Genomic DNA, 16,107 nt, shown 5'->3' on the forward strand with positions numbered 1-16,107 from the left:
AAATTGCCCGTAGTGTTAGGTAAGGGGTATATGTATGGGTGGGTTGCGCTTCGGCGGGTCGGTGTGGACTTGTTGGGCCGAAGGGCCTGTTTCCACACTGTAAGTAATCTAATCTAATCTAAAATGGCAGGTGTGGGCTTTCTCTCTCTTTGGACCAATTCAGAACAGTAAGCAATCAGTTTAAGATAAAAAATTTCAACAAAAGCTGTTTTTGTTTTTCACCACCAGAGTTTTATACAAGGTGGACATTGGAGTTACATCAATAATTTTGTTTTTCATTTATTTGTGAGGTGTGGGTGTTGCTGGCTGGGCCAGGATTTACTGCCCATTCCTAATTGCCCTGGAGAAACTATCTTGCACTTTCTGCAGTTTGTGTGGTGCTTTAGTGAGGGAGTTGCAAGATTTTGACCCAGCCACTGAAGGAATGGCTGTGGAGTTCCAAATGAGGATGGTGTGTGGGACTTGAGGGGGACTTGTTGGTGGTGTTCCTATGTTTCTGTCCTTGTGGTTGGTAAAGATTGTGGGTTTCAGAAGTCCTGTTGGAGGATCCTTAGTGAGTTGCTTCAGTGAATCTTCTAGATGGTACACACTGCTGCTACTGTGTCTTGGTGATGGAGGGAGTGAACAAGGAAGTTGTTTGATGATGTGCCATCATGGGTTGCTTTGTCCTGGATATTATGACAGTAAAATGTACTATCAACATGAACTAGTTAATCATAATTATAATAATTTCATGAAATAACTGCAGAGAGGCCAGTATCCTATCATCAAGTCACCCTTTATCTAAATGTGCACAGTACATGAGTTCTGACCAGCCAGCTCTGAGCCAGTCCCTAGATTAAGGAGACTCTCTCAATCTCCTGGCTATCTTCCAGCCAGGGTTCCCTGATTGGCCCCAGGTTAACAACCCCAATCATAATCTCATTGTCAATGAGACCCACCTGGCCCTCCAGTCACTACAGTTAAGACCTAGATGTAACAGAGGATTGATGAGGGCAGAGCGGTAGATATGATCTATATGGACTTCAATAAGGCGTTCGACAAGGTTCCCCATGGGAAACTGATTAGCAAGGTTAGAACTCACAGGGAGAACTAGCCATTCGGATACAGAACTGGCTCAAAGGTAAAAGAGAGAGGGTGGTGGTGGAGGGTTATTTTTCAGACTGGAGGCAAATGACCAGTGGAGTGCCACAAGGATCGGTGTTGGGTCCATTACCTTTTGCCATTTACATAAATGATTTGGATGCAAGCATAAGAGGTACAGTCAGTAGGTTTGCAGATGACACCAAAATAGTAAGTGTAGTGGACAGCGAAGAAGGTTACCTCAGATTATAACAGGATCTTGATCAGATGGGCCAATGGGCTGAGAAGTGGCAGATGGAGTTTAATTCAGATAAATGGGAGGTGCTGCATTTGGGAAAGCAAATCTTAGTAGGACTTCTACACTTAATGTTAAGGTCCTCAGGAGTGTTGCTGAACAAAGAGACCTATGAACAAAGAAAGGTTCATAGCTCCTTGAAAGTGGAGTCGTAGGTGGATAGGATAATGAAGAAGGCGTTTGGTATGCTTTCCTTTATTTGTCAGAGTACAGGAGTTGGGAGGTCATGTTGCGGCTGTACAGGACATTGATTAGGCAACTGTAGGAATATTGCAGGCAATGTTGGTCTCCTTCCTATTGGAAAGATGTTGTGAAACTTGAAAGGGTTCAGAGAAGACTTACAATGATGTTGCCAGGGCTGGAGGATCTGAGCTACAGGGAGAGGCTGAACAGGCTTGGGCTGTTTTCCCTGAAGCTTCGGAGGCTGAGGGGTGACCTTATCGAGGTTTACAAAATTATGAGGGGCATGGATAGGATAAATAGGCAAAGTCTTTTCCCTGGGTCGGGAAATCCAGAACTAGAGGGCATAGGTTTAGGGTGAGAGGGGAAAGATATAAAAGAGACCTAAGGGGCAATGTTTTCACACAGAGGGTGGTACGTGTATGGAATGAGCTACCAGAGGATGTGGTGGAGGCTGGTACAACTGCAACATTTAAGAGGCATTTGGATGATTATATGAATAGGAAGAGTTTGGAGGGATATGGGCCGAATGCTGACAGGTGGGACTAGATTGGGTTGGGATATCTGGTTGACATGGATGGGTTGGACCAAAGGGTCTGTTTCCATGCTGTACATCTCTGACTCTATGTATCAGCATGTCACCAGTGAGACTTTGTGAAAAGCTAACTCCCCCTTCGTGCTAAGACTGTAACATCAGCTTGAGTGGAGCTAATGCAATTTAAGCATCAATTTCTGCAACTCTCGACATCCTAGAAATAGCTTCGAAATGTATTTAATTAGTTTCCTGCACTGTCACAATGATGAATAAATGATTTACTGATTCCAGTCTTACTGATCATCTCTTTCACAGTGAATTGCAATGTTTCACCTTGTAAACATCATGTATTGGAGCAGAAATATGCAATAAAATATTTCCTTTGTCCATTGGCATTGACCATTAGTGGTTTAGTTGCCTGTGACTCCATACCTTCTATTTACATGTGAATTTTTTTTGGAAAGAGATTGATTATAATTTTCTGCAGTTAACCTTTTAAATCCATATGTTTCAGGAAGGTATTGTTAATTAGACCAAAGATGGCCATGGCAAATAGTGGTAACTACCGAGAGCTACGCTGGTTTATGCCATGGGATAAACCGAGGTATGGCAACAGTTTTCTTTCATACAATTGTTGTTTAAAATCCTAGTCGGCATTTTGGATTAAACAATAAATATGTTTGTACTGAATATCTGCAATGCATGTCCTTAGTCCAGCCAAAAGTGCAAGAGAAACTGAGAACTGGAACTTTGGCTCAGCACTATCCACTGGGGCATAATGGTGGGAGCTGACCTATGTGATATCGTCAATATTTGCTGGTGACTACCTCACATTCTTCATGTTAACTTAACTGTTCCCACCAAAAGCTTCCTTGCTAAACTATTTGAGTAAATGGGTTTACCTGTGTGCAAGTTGGGAAATCAAATCTGGCTTTGCTCATTGTTCAATGGTATGGCTGTAGAGACAGTGTTATGCCTTTCTTCCTGTTCCATTTCAAGTCATCATTACCTTGGGCCGACTGAACCAGAGGATAGATGAGTTATGAAATCAACTAGGTGAAAGTGAGGACTGCAGATGCAGAGTGGAGAGTGAGGTGCTGGAAAAGCACAGCAAGTCAGGGAGTATCCAAAGAGTAAGAGAGTTAATGTTTCAGGCAAAAGCCCTTCATTAGGAGTCAATTATGAAATCAGTCAATGTTTCACATGCTTGAAGCTGAAAGAGAGGCAGAATAGGATTACAAATCATGATTTTTGTTATAAGGCATGGAACTGTAGCAGCGCTGAAAATGTTGCTGGAAAAGCGCAGCAGGTCAGGCAGCATCCAAGGAACAGGAAATTCGACGTTTCCGGCATAAGCCCTTCAACGTCGAATTTCCTGTTCCTTGGATGCTGCCTGACCTGCTGCGCTTTTCCAGCAACACATTTTCAGCTCTGATATTCCAGCATCTGCAGTCCTCACTTTCTCCATGGAACTATAGCAACTGCCTTTTCAGTCCATGAAATCTGCAAGATCCACAGATCATGTCCGTTTGTCCTTGGCGGTTTTACAATTTGCTTTGCCTCTTTCACCACGTGATGATTACTCGCACAAATAGTAAACCCCCGAGAAATGGTACTTTTGTCCTTCTTCCCGAAGAGAAATGAAGTGGAATAGTAATCCAACTTCACAGCCCACAGTTACCATTCTGACCACAGCTCAATGCTTAATGTGGCAAGATCCCAGGACTGCCCCAAACTGTGCTGCTTGGGCTTGCTCAGGATCGAAGGAGCTGTGTAAATGTATTGAGGAGAAGAGCGCTAAGAGCCGAGTGCATCGTTGAAACCTCACCTTATGACCTTTTTTTTGTTTGGTTCTTAAAATAAAATACTCAGGTTTGTTTAATTTAACTGTCGTGGAATGTGAGGTAATATTCAGTTCCTTGCTCATGATTAATGGTGTCTAGAGTGGTTAATACACGGAATTGCCCATTATATCACCAGGAATGACTCAAAAATCGTACGGTGTGATAAGAGAGTGACCTTTTTATTTGGATGTGTGAATGTCGACAGAGAGAGAGAGAGATAGACAGTTTGATTTTTTTATTTAGCTGTGTACTTTTTATAGTTTCAGTTTTGTTAAATATAAAATATATGGTTATTGAGGGTTTTGTGGCACAGTGGTAGTGTCCAAACCTCTGAGTCAGGAGGCCTGGGTTCTTCATTCCTGAAGAAGGGCTCATGCCCGAAACGTCGATTCTCCTGCTCTTTGGATGCTGCCTGATCTGCTGCGCTTTTCCAGAAACACATTTTTCAGCTCTGATTTCCAGCATCTGCAGTCCTCACTTTCTCCCCGGCCTGGGTTCAACTCCCACCTGCTCCAGAAGTGTCATAATATTTTCTGAAATCAAACTGTTGAGATTATGGTTATTGAAGAATGCTGTATAAACAAATACCTGTCCTCGTGATATCTTGGCCAGAATTCTACCAGAACTTTTGTGAAGGGTTGGGAGGAGCCAAGGCTGCAAAAATGACATAAAACTGCTCTGAGGAGGGTGGGTGCCAACAGGGAGGGTGTAGTGTCCCACAACCCAGAAACAGACCATTTGGGTTTTGTCATTTTTTTTTAACAAACGACTTGGACGCAGGCACTGATGGATGGGTTAGTAAGTTTGCGGATGACATTGAAGTCGGTGGAGTAATGGACAGTGTGGAAGAATGTTGCAGGGGGGCTTGGATAAACTGCAGAATTGGGCTGAGAGGTGGCAAGTGGAGTTCAAAGCAGATAAATGTGAAGTGATGCACTTTGGGAAGAATAACAGGAAGGCAGAGTACTGGGTCAATGGAAAGATTCTTGGTAGTGTGGGCATGCAGAGGGATCTTGGAGTCCATGTACAAAGTTTGTGAGAAGATTTGTAGCTTGGGTGCTCGTTGTTGTGGTTCTGTTCGCCGAGCTGGGAATTTGTGTTGCAGACGTTTCGTCCCCTGTCTAGGTGACATCCTCAGTTCTTGGGAGCCTCCTGTGAAGCGTTTCTGTGATCTTTCCTCCGGCATTTGTAGTGGTTTGAATCTGCTGCTTCCGGTTGTCAGTTCCAGCTGTCCGTTACAGTGGCTGGTATATTGGGTTCAGGCTGATGTGCTTATTGATTGAATCTGTGGATGAGTGCCATGCCTCTAGGAATTCCCTGACTGTTCTGTTTGGCTTGTTCTATAATAGTAGTGTTGTCCCAGTCGAATTCAAGTTGCTTGTCATCTGCGTGTGTGGCTACTAAGGATAGCTGGTCGTGTCGTTTCGTGGCTAGTTGGTGTTCATGGATGCGGATCGTTGGCTGTCTTCCTGTTTTGTCCTATGTAGTGTTTTGTGCAGTCCTTGCATGGGATTTTGTACACTGCATTGGTTTTGCTCATGCTGGGTATTGGGTCCTTTGTCTCGGTGAGTTGTTGTCTGAGAGTGGCTGTTGGTTTGTGTGATGTTATGAGTCCTAGTGGTCGCAGTAGTCTGGCTGTCAGTTCAGAAATGTTCTTGATGTATGGGAGTGTGGCTAGTCCTTTGGGTTGTGGCATGTCCTCATTCCGTTGTCTTTCCCTTAGGCATCTTTTGGCGAATACCTTGTATAGGTGTTCTTTTTCCTCTTTGCAGTTCTGGTGTGCTGCAGTGTGTTGTAGCCCTTTTGAATAGTGTCCTGATGCAACTTCTTTTGTATGTGTTGGGGTGGTTGTTTTTGTAGTTCAGAACTTCGTCTGTGTGTGGCTTTCCTGTATACCTTAGTGGTGAATTCTCTGTTTGGTGTTCTCCGTACCATCATGCCTAGGAATGGGAGTTGATTGTCCTTTTCTTCCTCTCTCATGAATCGGATTCCTGAGAGTGTGGCGTTAATGATCCGGTGTGTGTTCTCTATTTCTGTGTTTTTAATGATTACAAAGGTGTCATCTACATATCTGACCCAGAGTTTGGGTTGTATTTGCGGTAAGACTGTTTGTTCTAACCTTTGCATTACTGCTTCTGCTATGAGTCCGGAGATCGGTGAACCCATGGGTGTGCCGTTGATTTGTTCGTATATTTGGTTGTTGAATGTGAAGTGTGTTGTGAGGCACAGGTCCAGTAGTTTGAGTATGCAGCCTTTGTTGATAGGTTCCCCGTCTTATTGTCTGTTCTGTATGTCCAGCAGGTTGGCTATTGTTTCTCTGGCTAGGGTTTTGTCGATTTAGAAGTGAACAGTGCCGCTACATCAAATGAGACCATAGTTTCTTGTCTGTGTATATTTCTGATGATGTCTAAAAATTCCTGTGTTGACTGTATAGTGTCTGGATTTGCTGATCAGGTGTTTCAGTTTCTGTTGTAGTTCTTTAGCCAGTTTGTGTGATGGTGTCCCTGGTAGTGATACTATGGGTCTGAGTGGGATGTCTGGTTTGTGCACTTTCGGTAGTCCATAGAATCTGGGGGTGTTGTTGTTTTCAGGTTTCATTATCTCTGTAGGTCAAACCTGGTTATCTATCCATTTTTTTTATTTTTTGTCATGTACATAGATCCCTGAAAGTTGCCACCCAGGTTGATAGTGCTGTTGAGAAGGCATACGGTGTGTAGGTTTAATCAGTCGAGGGAGTGAGTTCCAGAGTCGTGATGTCATGCTGCAACTATACAAATTGTTAGTGTGGCCTCACTTGGAATATTGTGTACAGTTCTGGTCGCCCCATTACAGGAAGGATGTGGAAGGACTGGAAAAGGTGCAAAGGAGATTTACCAGGATGTTTCCTCCTCTGGAGGGAAGGTCCTATGAGGAAAGGCTGAGAGATGTGGGCCTGTTCTCATTTAGAAAGAAGAAGGCTAGGAGGGGATTTGATAGAGATGTATAAGATGATCAGAGGATTAGATAGGGTAGGCAGTGAAAGACTTTTTCCTAGGATGATGACATCAGCATGTACAAGAGGGCATATCTACAAATTGAGGGGTGATAGATTTAGGACAGATGTCAGGGATAGTTCTTTACTCAGTGGTAGGGGCGTGGAATGCCCTGCCTGCCAAATTTAGTTAACTCAGCCACATTAGGGAGATTTAAACAATCCTTGGATAAGCACATGGATGATGATGGGATAGTGTAGAAGGATCAACTTAGACTAGTTCACATTTCAGTGCAACGTTGACGGCCGAAGGGCCTGTTCTACAGTGTATTCTATGTTCTATGGTCCAACTCGCCACATTGATCAGCCATCCCAATCTGACCTAGTCCCATTTGCCAGCATTTAGTCCATAATCCCTGTAAATCCTTCCTAGTCATATACCCATCCAGGCATCTTTTAAATGTTGTAGTTGTACCCACTTCCAACACTTGCTCTAGCAGCTCATTCCCTATACGCACCATCCTCTGCATGTAAAAGCTACACCTCCAGTCCTTTTTAAATCTTTCCCCTCTCACCTTAAACCTTTGCCATCTAGATTTGACTCTCTACTCAGGTGCAAGACCTTGTCTATTCACCCTATCCATGCCCCTCATGAATTTATAAACCTTCATTGGTCTCCCCTCAACCTCCAAAGCTTCAGGAAAAACGGCCCCAACCTATTCAGCCTCTCCCTATAGCTCAAACCCTCCAACCCTGGCAACATCCTTGTAAATCTTTTCTCAAATTTAACAACATCCTTCTGATAGAGTGACAAGAATTGCATATGGTACTCCAAAAGTGATTGCACCAATGTCCTATACAGCCGCAAAATGACATCCCAACTCCTGTACTCAATGCTCTGACCAATTAAGACAAGCATGCCAAATGCTGTCTCCTTCACCCCTGTCTTCCTGTGACTCCACTTTCAAGGAATATGCTTAAGTACACCTAGGTCTCTTTGCTGAGTAACAGCCCTACCATTAACTGTATAAGACCCACCCTGATTTGTTTTACCAAAATACAACACCTCACATTTATCTAAAATTAAATTCCATTTGTCACTCCTTGACCCATTGGCCCATCTGATCAAGGTCTTGTTGTACTCCTGAGATAATCTTTTTCACTGCCCACTGCACCACCAAGTTTGGTGTCATCTGCAAACTTACTAATCATACTTCTTACATTCAAGTCTGAATCATTTTATTATAAGTCGGCACGGTGGCACAGTGGTTAGCACTGCTGCCTCACAGCGCCTGTAGACCCGGGTTCAATTCCCGACTCAGGCGACTGACTGTGTGGAGTTTGCACGTTCTCCCCGTGTCTGCGTGGGTTTCCTCCGGGTGCTCCGGTTTCCTCCCACAGTCACAAAGATGTGCGGGTCAGGTGAATTGGCCAAGCTAAATTGCCCGTAGTGTTAGGTAAGGGGTAAATGTAGGGGTATGGGTGGGTTGCGCTTCAGCGGGTCGGTGTGGACTTGTTGGGCCGAAGGGCCTGTTTCCACACTGTAAGTCTAATCTAAAAAAAGTCACTGAAAAGATGTCCAGTGTCTTTCTATCACTATGCCTTTTTGTCAGCTGTAGGAAAAATTGACAGATTTGCCATTGTCAGAAGGCAAGATGCACCACATTTATGTGGCTGTTCACCAACCTGTTACTGAGGTCTCTTTGAGACAATGGCCTGAGTGCTGACACTGAGTCACTGGATGGGGGGTGGGGGTGGGGTGGGGGGGCTCTCTGAACGAGGGCCACGAGTGGCTTCTGGATTCAGCAACTAGAATTAGGACACCCACTCGAGATCCAGTCCAGAGTTCTGGAACTCCAGGTGTTGAAAGTTTGGAAGATAACAAATTTTTATAGTAAGAAAATATAGTGGAGCCTCCATGTCTACACGCATTTAATTAATATTGGCATAGAGCAAGAGCCAGAGTAGAATGGTAATTAGCCAGTTGAATGACCTTGGAACTAACCTTACCTTTAAAATATAGAATATTCCAGTGCAATACCAGCCCTTCGGCCCTCGATGTTGCGCCGACCTCTGGAACCAATCTGAAGTCCGTCTATCCTACACTATTCTATTTTCATTCATATGTTTATCCAATGACCATTTAAATGCCCTTAAAGTTGGTAAATCTACTACAGTTGCACACGCCTACTACTTTCAGAGTAAAGAAACTACCTCTAACATCTGTCCTATATCTATTACCCTCAATTTAAAGCTGTCCCCTCATGCTAGCCATCACCATTTGAGGAAAAAGTTTCTCACTGTCCACCTTAGCTAGCCCTCTGATTATCTCATATGTCTCACTTAAGTCACCTCTCAACCATCTTCTCTCTAACGAAAACTGCCTCCAGCCCCTCAGCCGTCCCTCCTAAGACCTTCCCTCCATACCAGGTAACATCCCAGTAAATCTCCTCTGAACCCTTTCCAATGCTTCCACACCCTTCCTACAATGTGGCAACCAGAACTGTATGCAATATTCCCAAGTGCAGCTGCACCAGAGTTTTGTACAGCTGCAACACGTCCTCGTGACTCCAAAACTCGATCCCTCCACCAATAAAAGCTAACACACCGGACGTCTTCTTAACAACCCTATCAACCTAGGTAGCAACTTTCAGGGATCCATGTAAGTAGACACCAAGATTTCTCTGCTCATCTACACTGCCAAGAATCTGACCATTAGCCCAGTACTCTGTATTCCTGTTGCTCCTTCCAAAGTGAATCACCTCAATTTTCCACATTAAACTCCATTTGCCAACACTCAGCCCAGCTCTGCAGCTTTTCTATGTCTCTCTGTAACCTACAACACCCTTTGGCACTACCAACAACTCCACAGACCTTCGTGTCATCTGCAAATTTACTAACCCATCCTTCTACGCCCTTATGTAGATCATTTATAAAAATGGCAAACAACAGTGGTCCCAAAACAGATCCGTGTGGTATCCCACTAGCAACTGAACTCTGGGATGAATATTTCCCATCAACCACCACCCTCTGTCTTCTTTCAGCTAGCCAATTTCTGATCCAAACCACTAAATCATCCCCAATCCCATGCCTCCATATTTTTCGCAATAGCCTACCGCTGGGAACCTTATCAAATGCTTTGCTAAAATCTATATACACCACATCAACTGCTTTACCCTCACCCACCTGTTTGGACACCGTTTCAAACAACTCAATAAGGTTTGTGAGGCACCACCTCCCCTAATCACCCTATTCCTTTCTAGATGATTATAATTCCTATCTCTCATAACCTTTTCCAACACTTTACTCACAACCAAAGTAAGGCTCACTGGCCTATAATTACCAGGGTTGTCTCTACTCCCCTTCTTGAACAAGGGAACAACATTTGCTATCCTCCAGTCTTGGCACTATTCCTATAGACAATGACGACATAAAGATCAAAGCCAAAGGCTCTGCAGTCTCCTCCCTGACTTCTCAGAGAATCTGAGGATAGATGCCATCCGGCTCAGGGGACTTATCTATTTTCACATTTCCAGAATTGCTGACACCTCCTCCTTGTGAACCTCAGTCCGGCCTGGCCTAGTAACCTGTATCTCAATATTCTCCTTTACAACATTCAGTTGCACACTGGAAAAGACAAAAAAAAATTCATTTAGTGTTTCCCCTATCTCCTGTTACTCTGAGCACATCTTCCCACTCCTGTCCTAGATTGGCCCTAATCTTTGTCTAGTCATTCTTTTATTCCTGATATACTTAGAGAAAGCTTTAGGGTTTTCCTTGATCCTATCTGCCAAAGACTTCTCATGTCCCCTCCTGGCTCTTCTTAGCTCTCTCTTTAGGTCTTTCCTGGCTACCTTGTAACTCTCAATCGCCCTAACTGAGCGGTCTCATCCTAACCTCAGCCACCTTCTTCCGCTTGACAAGAGATTCAATTTCTTTAGTAAACTATGGGTCCCTCACCTGACCACTTCTTCCCTGCCTGACAGGTATATACTTATCAAGGACATGCAGTAGCTGTTCCTTGAATAAGCTCCACATTTCAATTGTGCCCATTCCCTGCACTTTCCTTCCCCAACCTATGCATCCTAAATCTTGTCTAATCGCATCTTAATCACCTTTCCTCCAGCAATAACTCTTGCTCTGCAGTTTAAACCTATCCCTTTCCATGGTTAAAATAGACATAACCAAATTGTGGTCACTATCACCCAAGTGCTCACCTACCTCCAAATCCAACACCTGGCCTGGTTCATTACCCAGTACCAAATTCAATGTGACCTCTCCCCTTGTTGGCCTGTTTACATACTGTCAGGAAACCATCCTGCACACATTGGACAAACACTGATCCATCTGAAATACTTGAACTATAGTTCTCCCAGTCAAATTTGGAAAGTTAAAGACCCCCACAACAACTACCCTGTTATTCTCAGTCCTATCTGAATTATCTTTGCTATCCTTTCCTCGACATCTCTGGAACTATTCAGAGGCCTATAGAAAACTCCCAACAGTGTGACCTCTCCTTTCCCGTTTCTAACCTCTGCCCATAATAACTCAGTTGACAAGTCCTCAAACTTCCTTTTAAAATTCGAGACTTGAAATATTGTTTGTCTGCGGGGCAATATATTTATTTGACAGAGTAGAATATTCCTGTCTCTTCAAAATAGCGCATTGTTTGGCTTATTAAGAGCAGTTCCTTGGCAGATGTTACAGTAAACTTGAAAATGGTTAAGAGTTTCATTTAGTCATTTATATTTCTGCTGGGGATTATTTCTCTTGATTAATTTAAATAATTGGTCATTGTTTTTGTTTCTTTTTCTCAGGGTAGTTGAAGAATTTTCCCTTCCAGATATAATCCAAAGGGTAACTAGACAGGTGAGTGCAGAATCGATCCCTTTCATTGTGGTTACTTTATCACTTTTTTTTCTTTTTATCATCTTGTTCTTGATGTGTATGTTGTTAGCTGGGTCATTGTTTATTGCCCACTCTGAGTTCATAGAATCCCAACAGTGTGGAAGCAGGCCATTTGGCCCTTCGGGTCCACACTGACTGTCCAAAACACATCCTCCGCAGATCCACTCCTCTGCCCTTTCCCTGTAATCCTGCATTTCCCATGGCCAATCCACCTCACCTGCACATCTTTGGATACTATGGGCAATTTAGCATGGCCAAGCCACCGAATCTGCACATCTTTGGATACTATGGGCAATTTAGCATGGCCAAGCCACCGAATCTGCACATCTTTGGATACTATGGGCAATTTAGCATGGCCAAGTCACCGAATCTGCACATCTTTGGACAGGGGAAGATGGTGAAGGTGCTCCCTTGAACCGCAGCAGTGTTGAGACACCCATAATGCGGATAGTGAGAGAAGTTCCTGACCATTTGGACTCAGTGACAGTGAAGGAACGGTGATATATTTCCAAGTCAGGATGATAGTGGATTGGAGGAGAACTTGCAGGTGATGGTGTTCCCATGTATCTGCTGTTCTTGTCCTTAATGATATAGGTTGAGTTATAGGGAATTGAGTTACAGGCTGGAGCTTTATCCCTGGATGGAGGCTGAGATGCTTTCACAGAGGTTTAGAAAGTCATGAGTGGATAGGGTGAATAGACAAGACCTTTTTCCTGGGAGGGGGTGGGAGGCCCAAAATTAGAGGTCATAGGTTTAAGGTGAGAGGGGGAAGACTTAAAAAGGACCTGAGCGGTAACATTTTCACGTGTGTGTGTGTGTGTGTGTGTGTGTGTGTGTGTGTGAAATGAGCTTCCAGAGGAAGCGGTAGAGGTGGGTACAATAACAACATTTAAAAGGCATCTGGATAGGTATATGATGACTAGAAAGGCTTTTGAGGAATAAGGGCTAAATGCTGGCAAATGGGACGCGGTTGGATTAGGATATCTGGTTGGCATGGTCGAGTTGGACTGAAAGGTCTGTTTCTGTGTGTATGACTCTTTTGATAGTGGCCATGGGTTTGGATGGTCCTGTCTAAGGAGCCAAGCTGAGTTGCTCTAGCTTTTATGCTGTAACTTGCTATTAATCAACAATCCAGGTGGTGCAGCCAGTAAGAACAGCTGGGATTTGTTTAAATTGGATCTGAAACTGTGAATGATCTTAAATCGGTCAGGTGAAAGAATTGATCATGAGCAGCATCGAGTTGCACCAAATATTCATCTGGTGTCAAATCAGGTAAGAAAATAAAGAGAAAAAAGGTTATATTGAGAGAGGGATATGAGAGATCAAAAAATAAATCCTATTGGACTAATTTAAAAACAATGATTAAAATCTGAAAGATTGCATTTCTACATTTATTTAAAAACTATGTTCTTTATCTGAAAAATTATTTGACATTAATTAACACTTGCCATTCTATTAAAAGTCTCTGTTCAGTGGATGAGTCAAATGCAAATACTTTCCGCATTTAATGGTTGTACCTTTTTGAGTTGGATAAGTAGCTGAGTGAGATTCAGTGTATTTGAGTTGAATCTGAAGGTGAGATCCGGTTTTGAGAAAGACTTCAGGGGAAGCTTGTATCTTGGAATGTGACTTCCAGTTTTTTAAAGTGTGACTCCATGAGAAGCAAATGTTTTACACTGAGAGTGGTTCATGTGCTTTCTGCGGAAGTGGTGGATGTGTGTACGGGTACCACGTTCAAAAGACATTTGGGACTCTGCAAGATGGCGGCGATTCTGAAGAACAGCTGTGGACAGCTCTGCCTAACAGCCAAGGCATGTTGGTGTTTTTTGCCATCCCTGGCCAACTTGTGTGGTGGAATTATTAGTTTAAAACCTTACAGAACACATATTTGTTAACATTTGGGAATGGGAAGGATTCCAAAGGGAAAAGGATTGAGCAAACAGCAGCAGAGAGGACACTCCCCTGCAGCACCTACCACACCAGAGACAGCAGCAGCAGCCTCTCCTGAACCCCCCCGGGGACCTGACAGACTCTCAGGAATTGGCTGCGGCGATGGAGAGAATTACCTTGAAAGTTGCGGCTGCGATTGAGGAAATTCGTGGGGAGATTTGTGCCCAGGTCCAACCTTTCGCATCCATGCTGCAGAAGCACGAGCAGGAGATCCAGGGCCTCGGGGAGAGGCTGAAGGAGGTGGAGGGTCGAACTAAGGCCTCGGAAGCTGCGATGGAGTCCTCGCCCAATCTGATCCAGGTGCTTGAGTGAGAGGTGCAGGCCTATTGAGACCATATCAACAACCTCAAATAGAGGTTGGAGGATAAATCTCTGAATTGTCGGGCTCCCTGAAGGTGAGGAAGGTGAGCAGCCAGTCAGCTTCTTTGAAAGCTGGCTGCCGAAATTTTTGGGCCTTCACATCAAGTCCAGCAGGCTGCAGGTTACAGTGTACAGGTCAGGGCAGGTGCAGCATCCCCACCCGGTCCTAGTGCACTTCCACTCATGTACGGACAAGCAAAATGTCATAGAAGCTTCCAGATTCTTGGCACTGCTGTACAAGGGGTCAAAAGTCATGTTTTTCCTGGATTTCTTGGCAGCTTTAAGTTGAAAGAGCAAGTCCTTTGATGAAGGTAAAAAGAGGCTGAGGAACCTGGGCATCCAGTACTCCATGAGATACCCCGGAATGCTCCATTTCAGCCATGAGGGCTCCGTTTATACATTTGACTCAGTGGATAAAAACTTTGTAGACAATTTAAAATAGACGGACTGGCCTGAAGAATGCGGTTAATGTTTGTTCTCCTTCTCTTTTTTTAAATATATTTATTAGCAAATTTTTTTAACTTACAAAATTATTGAAAAAAATCAATCAATCACGAGTGTCAGTATAATAAAAAGAAGAAAAACACAAATTATAATACAACTGCTATCTACTAACAACTAACCTACTCTTATAATACAAAGCAAACCCTAACCCTGCAAAGCAACACCAAAAGAAAAAAAAGCAAAAAATTGTCTTGTGGATCTGACAGTGGACAGGTTGCCTTGTGGGCTCCCAACTATTTCTTCGCAGACCAAGCAGGTGGTTGACTTACGCGAGGAGTTGGGGCTGATTGATATTTGGAGATGTCTTCACCCTACCGGCAGGGACTTCACCTTTGTTCCAAACCCACATAAATGTCACACGAGGATTGACCTCTTTCTGGCTCCCTCGGCCCTTCTGGATTCAATTATGGGATGTAACATTGGGAATATAGCTATCTCTGATCATGCTGCAGTATATTTAGAGGTTCAGGCCAAGAGTGAAGGGCTAGGTTTGTGGCACTGGCGTTTGGACCCTTTTCTCCTTAAGGATTCCAAATTTGTGGAATACTTTTTGAAGGAGTTTCAAGAATTCTTGACTATCACCTCAGGCATGGCTAGTAGTCTGTCCATGCTATGGGAGACTGCTCAGGCCTTTGCTAGGGGATTAGCTATTTCCTATTCGGCTTGCCGGAAACGACAGAAGGAGGAACAGCAGCGTCTACTTGAGACGCGGTTGAAAGCCGCTGAGGCAGCACATTTTGCACGGCCTTCGGTGACTAAGCTACAGTGGATCACGGCCCTCCGGGCTGCCTTGAATTCAATACTGACACATACTGCAAAGAAAGAACTTGGTTTTGCTAGACAGAGGCTGTTTGAATATGGGGACAGGCCAGGGAAGTATTTAACATACCTGACTAGGAAAAAGCGTGCTCCCCAACCCATTACTGCAATCAGAGACAGCACCGGGGTCCTTACATACGATGCTAAAAACATTATTGAGGCTTTTTGGAGCTGTTACTCTGAATTGTATTGGTCTAAAGGTTGCGAGGACAGGAGGGCTAAAATGGAGGCCTTTTTTAAGAACCTGGACCTCCCAGGGGTAACCTTAGAACAGGCCTCTCTCCTTAATGCCCCCTTGACAGTTCAGGAAATACAGGAGGCAGTTAGGCAACTTCAGAGTGGGAAAGCGCCTGGCCCTGATGGTCTCCTGGGTGAGTTTTATAAGGAGTTTATAGGAATTCTGTCAGGGCTGATGTTGGAGATGTACAATCACTCCTACATACATGACTGTTGAAAATGTGTTGCTGGTTAAAGCACAGCAAGTTAGGCAGCATCCAAGGAATAGGAAATTCGACGTTTCGGGCATAAGCCATTCCTGATGAAGGGCTTATGCCCAAAACGTCAAATTTCCTATTCCTTGGATGCTGCCTAACCTGCTGTGCTTTAACCAGCAACACATTTTCAACTGTGATCTCCAGCATCTGCAGAGCTCATTTTT

The 16,107-nt window shown here is 44.0% G+C and overlaps 1 protein-coding gene across 2 annotated transcripts in view; it reads left to right on the forward strand.

Moving 5' to 3' along the window:
- nadsyn1 (NAD synthetase 1) overlaps window positions 1–16,107 on the forward strand; it is a 100,611-nt gene that overhangs the window by 20,388 nt on the left and 64,116 nt on the right. For both annotated transcript variants that reach the window (XM_060839119.1, XM_060839120.1), the window contains exons 5-6: window positions 2,608–2,697; window positions 11,726–11,777. In XM_060839119.1, the coding sequence (XP_060695102.1) occupies window positions 2,608–2,697; window positions 11,726–11,777 (142 nt within the window). The remainder of the gene's footprint in view (window positions 1–2,607; window positions 2,698–11,725; window positions 11,778–16,107) is intronic.

Source organism: Hemiscyllium ocellatum, chromosome 18 (assembly GCF_020745735.1).
Source record: "Hemiscyllium ocellatum isolate sHemOce1 chromosome 18, sHemOce1.pat.X.cur, whole genome shotgun sequence".
Taxonomy (NCBI): Eukaryota; Metazoa; Chordata; class Chondrichthyes; order Orectolobiformes; family Hemiscylliidae; genus Hemiscyllium; species Hemiscyllium ocellatum.